The sequence below is a fragment of the Crocuta crocuta genome, unplaced genomic scaffold, assembly GCF_008692635.1.
Source record: "Crocuta crocuta isolate KB4526 unplaced genomic scaffold, BGI_CrCroc_1.0 scaffold650, whole genome shotgun sequence".
Lineage (NCBI taxonomy): Eukaryota > Metazoa > Chordata > Mammalia > Carnivora > Hyaenidae > Crocuta > Crocuta crocuta.
The window spans coordinates 575,064-581,054 of NW_027532882.1; the positions used below are offsets into that span (position 1 = coordinate 575,064).

The 5,991-nt window shown below is 63.0% G+C and overlaps 2 protein-coding genes across 2 annotated transcripts in view; both read right to left on the minus strand.

The window, feature by feature from the left end:
• Positions 1 to 1,365: 1,365 nt before the first annotated feature.
• On the minus strand, positions 1,366 to 5,264 carry SNAPC2 (small nuclear RNA activating complex polypeptide 2). Its single transcript, XM_077745728.1, has 7 exons — positions 5,221 to 5,264; positions 3,717 to 3,777; positions 3,612 to 3,668; positions 2,964 to 3,083; positions 2,719 to 2,787; positions 2,127 to 2,460; positions 1,366 to 2,035 (listed from the first exon to the last, which is right to left on the minus strand). Exons 1-7 carry the CDS (start codon positions 5,262 to 5,264, stop codon positions 1,704 to 1,706), a joined length of 1,017 nt encoding a protein of 338 aa, XP_077601854.1. The 3' UTR covers positions 1,366 to 1,703.
• Positions 5,003 to 5,991, minus strand: part of TGFBR3L (transforming growth factor beta receptor 3 like) — a 7,304-nt gene continuing 6,315 nt past the window's right edge. Inside the window, exons 5-7 of the mRNA XM_077745729.1 lie at positions 5,858 to 5,989; positions 5,657 to 5,725; positions 5,003 to 5,281 (exon numbers count right to left, since the gene is read on the minus strand). Coding sequence (XP_077601855.1) covers positions 5,658 to 5,725; positions 5,858 to 5,989 — 200 coding nt within the window. The 3' untranslated portion in view covers positions 5,003 to 5,281; position 5,657. The remainder of the gene's footprint in view (positions 5,282 to 5,656; positions 5,726 to 5,857; positions 5,990 to 5,991) is intronic.

The following is a 5,991-nucleotide window of genomic DNA, read 5'->3' on the forward strand; positions in this document are numbered from 1 at the left end:
CCCCTCCTCCCCTCCCCCACCTCGGCCTTCCCCATGCCTTCTCCCTCCTCCCAGCTCCTGAGCCATTGGTGAAAATAAAAGCTATTATTGAGCGCTTACTACATGCCACGCAGCGTGTGAGTTGACGTGCCCTGCGCATGACCTGTTCCTTCTTGGGGACCCAGAGTGAGGCCTGTTAGCATCCCTGTTCTACAGGCAAGGGGATGGAAGGTCCAGGCAGCCCGAGTGACTAGTCTGTATTAAGTGGCTGGAATTTGAACCCAGGTCTAACTTCCACCTGCTCTTAATGGCTGCCCCGTGCTGCCAAGACAGCCAGACCGCATTCTGGGGGTGACCAAGGTACAAGCTGGGAGCCGCCAGCTCCATGCATAGCCAAGACCCACCTCCCTTCTTTCCCTTGACTTGAGGCAACTAGAGGCTGCGGAATAAATGGGGGCTTAGCCGGGGGAGGGAGCTGGAGGTGGCAGCGACCACACCTGCAACCGCAAAGTCCCTGAGAGCCTGGTCCCCGCTGGCCACCGGCACACGTGCACTCTGGGAACCGTGGTGCTGGCGGCAGGGAGTGGGCCGGCTCTGCTCCACCCGCCTGGGAGCCGTGTTTGTGCCCCAGGGGAGCCGTGTGCAATGTGTGTGGGGAGCAGCGGGCGCTTCTATAAAAGGAAGGCTGTGTGAATGCACGGGCTCTGCGAACAGAATTTACCAGCTCCCTCAGGACTAGTTAGGCTGGGGGCGGGGGGGGAGCGGGCAGTGCTGTGGGAGGATGCTCAGTTCCCCTGCCACACTCTCCCCAACCCGTCCCGAATCTACACCCCCAGGCAGGCCGATGAAGGGGGACCCCTTGCTGGGAGACCCAGCAGCCAGGGCCCTGCCTCTACCCAGCTCAGCTCCTCCCTCCCTGCTCCTAAGGCCCCTCCAGCTCCCCCCCTCCCTGCTCCTTGCTTCCCTAAGGCCACCTCAGGGACTCTCCTCCCTCCCACCTCCCGCCACAGGAGGCCCCTGCCCACTCCTACCCCTTGGCCCCTACCTGGGGCCTGGCTCCTCCCACCTGCCTACTCTGCTGGCTTCTCCCCTTCATCTGTGTGATGTGAGGTCTCCTGCTCTGAAAACCTTTCACTCACACCTGTCAGGATCAGGCCTCTGTCCTCTACACGGTCCCCAAAGGTCCCACTCACGGCCAGCCCAAGGTCACTCCAGGTGGCATCGAACCAGACCTGGTCGCGGCAGCCTTTAGTGAGGACTGGCCTTCCTCCCTGCGTGCCCCCGACTGGGTGCCTGGGACCCAGCTCTGACGCTCCCACCTCTGGCTTCTCCTTCTGGCACTTGGGGCCTCCACCCCCATCTTTAATGCACAGAAAAAGGGAGAAGGCAGATTGACAAGAACTTTACTCACAGGTACAGGACACAGCATACAGCACGTAGGAAGAGACAGGAGCTGGGGGAGGGGGGCTGGATTTGACACTGGCTTTAGCCAAGCCTGCCTGGCCGGAGCCACCTCAGTTCCACGGCCAAACGCCTGTCCAGCTGCGCTTGTTGCGGGCAGCCCCGCCGGATCAGCCGGCTTAATAGCTACCCTAGAACGCCCACGGTGTCCAGTACCTTCTGCCACGACTGATGACAACCCAGTGCCAGCCCAGGCAGGACTGAGGGCCAGGGGCTCACAGACGTCCGGTGTGTCCTCTGCCTGCTCTGGTTGGTGTGTCCCTTCACCTTGCAGGGGTGGCTGCCTGGCCCAGAAATTCCAGGGGCACCAGGAACGGGTTCAGGGGGCAGACCCCAGCTGCTTGCCAAGCAGACCTTGGTTCACTGGGCGCAGCATTGTCAGGGCCCCGGGGCATGGCCTGGCTGGCCTCCCCCTGCCCCCTGGGGCTCGTCCCACCATTCTCAGCCCCGGGTCCCAGGCCCTCAGCAGTGGGGTCCAGCTGGGGGGCCGTCAGGCGCGCGTACGTATTCGACAGATGTGTCATCAGGGCGGTGCAGGGGAGGCTGGTCAGCTCCTCCGGAAGTGCCAGCAGCAGGTCAAGGACCACGGCTGCCTCTGGTAACGGATGGAGAGGAGAAGGGTGAGGGGAGGGCGGGGCTTGCTACCTGGGCCTCCCGCCCGCTCAGCCCCTGCACATTATCCTCACCGGCTGCAGAAAGTTCAGGGCCCTGGCAACTGCGAGAGACGGAGGACAGATATTTGTAGATCTTCTCAAAGTCCACGGAGAAGTCTCCTTCAGGCGATGGGTCGGCCAGGGATTCGGAAGGCGCCTCGAGGGCGGGGTCATTTGTCTCAGGGGCGGGGCCAGAGGCCTCAGGGGCGGGACCATTCGTTTTGGGGTCGGGGCCAGGGGTCTCAGGGCTTGAGTCCTCCCGCCCTCCAGGGGCGCTGAGCAGCAGTTGCCTCTCACGCGCCTGTGTGGGTTTGGGGGGCTTGGAGTGCAGGAGGCTGGTGGGCTCTGTGGCTGCGATGGTGAGCACCTGGCGGGAAGAGACATGAGGGAGGGGAAGGCACAGTCCTCCCATCAGCCACCCCCCTACCCTGCACAAGGCTGAGCCCTCCACTTCCACCTGCTCACCGTCCTCTGTTAGGCGTCACATTCAGGTGAAGCCTCAGAAGCCGGGTCGCTGGGGCTCAGCGTGTTCCGTGACTGGCTGGGGTCACAGAGCTGGAAAGGGGAAGGTTCCAGGACCCCAAACCCCCCTTATTTAGACATGTACATGTACACCCCATCCTACCTGTGAGAAGGCCACAGTCAGGGCTTCCTCCAGCGGGCCTGTTAGCTTCTCGGCCAGATCCATCCATACCTGGATGGGGAGGCCGGAAAGTACACGGTCGGCCTAGGGATCAACCCTCAGGGGTCCCCAAGCCCTGCCCCTCCCGGGGATCCCTGACCAGGTTATCATCCTCCCCCCCCACCCCCCGCAACACCCACACCACGTCCCAGGGGCCAGCCGTGGGGGGGCACGTTGTCCTGCCTCACCTCGATGGGGGCCGGGGTCTGTGTTTCCCGACGTCTTGGACCCTGCGGGCCACCTGGATGCACCCTCTGAATGGCCTCCCGGGCCACGCGGCCCTTGAGCTGCCGCAGGAAGTCCCGGATCTGGGGAAGAGAGCAGGCCAAATGGGCTTTCTATGCGCCCGGGGCTGGGGAGAGAAGCCACAGCCGACCGCCTGCTCCAGGACCGGCACCGCTCTCTAGCCTACCGCTAGGTGTTTGGGATCTCAGTGACTCTGCACGGGGACGAGGCCCCAGGTGCGACCGGCCACTCAGTAAGAGATAAGGCCCAGGTCAGTTCGGGTTCCTCCCCGCAGCCAGGGCCCACCCCCTGCTAAGTACTACCCCATTCACCTCCCCGCTTCACCCATTCGGCCTCCTTTCCTCTCACTTCTGCCTCACTCCCGCCAGGCCCCGATGCCCTTTCCGCCCAGTTCCTGGCCTCCACTCCGCCTTATAGAGTCCGACTTCTCAGCCTCTCCCACTCTCAGCCTCCACCTTGCCCCGCCCCTCCTCCTCACATNCCCCCAGCATCGCGCGCGTCCCGCCCACGCCACGCCCCTCGACCGCAAGGATGCTCCGCCCACATCCTAATCCCGCCTCCAGCCCCACGTCCTTGCCAGGACTGCTCACCTCGGCCTCGCTGCGGCCCGGCANGGGCGCTCCAGGCCGCAGGGCCGGTCGCCTCACCTAGATAGCGCGCCGGGGCCGCTCGCCGCCGCTGTGGAGGCTTCATGCCGGCGAGGGCGGAGTCGGCGTTCCGGGCACGTTTCCCTGGTAGGCGGGGTTACGGGGGCCGCTGGGATCAAAAAGTGCGGCGCGGAGGCGAAAACAGATGGGGGCGTGGCTCCGCGTTTGCGGCCAAAAGGACCGGCGGAAAGGATGGAGAGACTGGCCTGAGAACCGAGGCGGGGACGAATGAGACACACACACCCCTCCCCGCCTGCATTTTATCTCATTCGAGAACTGGAGCCGAGACCGTAGATCTCGTGCCCTTCCCTCCATTCCTGTGACGCTCCTGTGTGCTTTGTTTCTCCAAAAGGAGTGGACCCTGGCTGGAAGGCAGCTGTCCAGTCGTAGCCAAGATCCTGGGCTGTGGGGTCCTGACCTAGAGCAAGTGATTTGGCCGAGTCTCGCCTCAGTTTACTCATTTGTAAAATGAGGTAGTCCTGCTCAAGGGAAGGGAAGAACTGGGACAGGAGACGTTTATTTAAGAGCTCTAGACCATGGGGTGCCTGGGTGGCTTAGTCAGTTAAGTGTCCGACTTTCGCTTAGGTCATGATCTCGCGGTTCGTGGGTTCGAGCCCCGCGTTGGGCTCTGTGCTGACTGCCAGCTCAGAGCCTGGAGCCTGATTCGGAGTCTGTGTCTCCCTCTCTCTCTGACCCTCCCCTGCTCACGCTGTCTCTCTCTCTCCTAGAAATTAAAAAAAAAAAAGACAGCTCTAGACCAGGCGGAGAGGAGGGGCGCCTGCGTGGCTCAGCCTGCTAAGCGGTCAGATTTCGGGCCAGGTCACGATCTCCCTGTTAGTGAGTTAAAGCCTCGCATTGGGCTCTGAGCCTGCTTAGGATTCTGAACCCCTTCTCTGCCCCTCCCCCGCTCAAGCTCTGTCGCTCTCAAAATAAATAAACATAAAAAAAAAAAAAAGCTCTAGACGAGGCCGATAGGAGCCTGGAGCAGAGGTGGAGGCCTTGGCGAGAGCAGGGTCCAGGTGGCGGGGGTGGAGAGCGGAAAAGGCCCGGCTTTGGGAAGATCGCTGGCGGCCGGTGGGCCGGTGCAGGGGGATTGAGGAAGGAGGCGGAGCTTACTTAAAACGTAAGCAGGTGGGGTTGGGTGTGCCTTTTTGTTTAGGACAAAACTCCTTGGATGTCCCCTGGCCCTCATCTGCACACGTATATATGGGTGTATCAGCCCGGCCCCCAAGCCCTCCAGTCTGGACTTCTTCCGGTCCGGAACCCCCTAAGTCCTGGTCCGAGGCCTCTGCTTCCTGCCCCTACACCGGCGCCAAGCGCACGACGACGCAGACTTCAAAACTCAACAGGTCAGACCAGACGTTTATTTGGGGCCCAGGTGGGAGGGTGTGCGGAGGAGCGGGTCGGGGGCCGGAGGTGCAGGACGCTGCGATAGTGGTCCCATCAGGTCCGAGGTGGACCTCGGCCGGTCCAGCCCTGGCAGGCCTGGCTCGAGGCGTGGCTGGTGTCTCAGGACCTTGCTGGGGGCGCCCCAGCCCTGGGGAGGGGCTACCCCGGCTGCGCGAAGGAGAGGACACCCCCTTCCCAGCTGATCATTGGTCTCCTCCATCAATCTGTGTGCGGGAGCGAGGGTGAGTGTTAGGTCTGAGTCGCGAACTCTCCCAGCTTAGTGTCTGTCCGACGTTTGAGGACCCCTTTTGTGACACAGAGCCCGAAGTTGGCCGTGGGTGACCCAGGGCCCGAGTTTGAATCCAGCGCCACCAAATTTTGTGACCTTCGACAAATGACTTCAGAGAGTGGCCCATGTTTCTCGTTTCTAATATGGGGCTTATAATAGTATCTGCCTGGAAGTTGTTACGAGGATTAATTAATAGGCGTGAAGCCTTCAGCACACTCCCCGGCACAAGGGAAAGCCTGTGAAGAGTCATTATCATCACCTCTCTCTTCCAGCTGGCCCCACGTTACAACCCCCCCCCAAATGTTCCTACCTCACTGGGGCCTCCTGGGCTGGGGGCCGCTGGGCGAGTCTCTCGGGGCGGCGCCGGGGGCTGGGGGCGCTGGGAAGGAGAGGCAGGCTCCAGAGCGGCCGGGGGTGCCGCTCATTGGCTCGGGGCAAGAGCGCCCCCTGGGGGGTGCTGCGGGCTTAGCGGAGGNGGGAATAGGCTGCGGACCCCGGCGGAGTTTGCTACCTGAACGCGCACAGACGAGGCCGAGCCCGGCAGCCAGCGCGGCGCCCAGCACGAAGGCCGCCAACACCAGCGCCACCACCGGCGCGGGCTCCAGGGCCGCCGGGGCTGGCGCAGGCGGGGCGGGGCGCACGGCT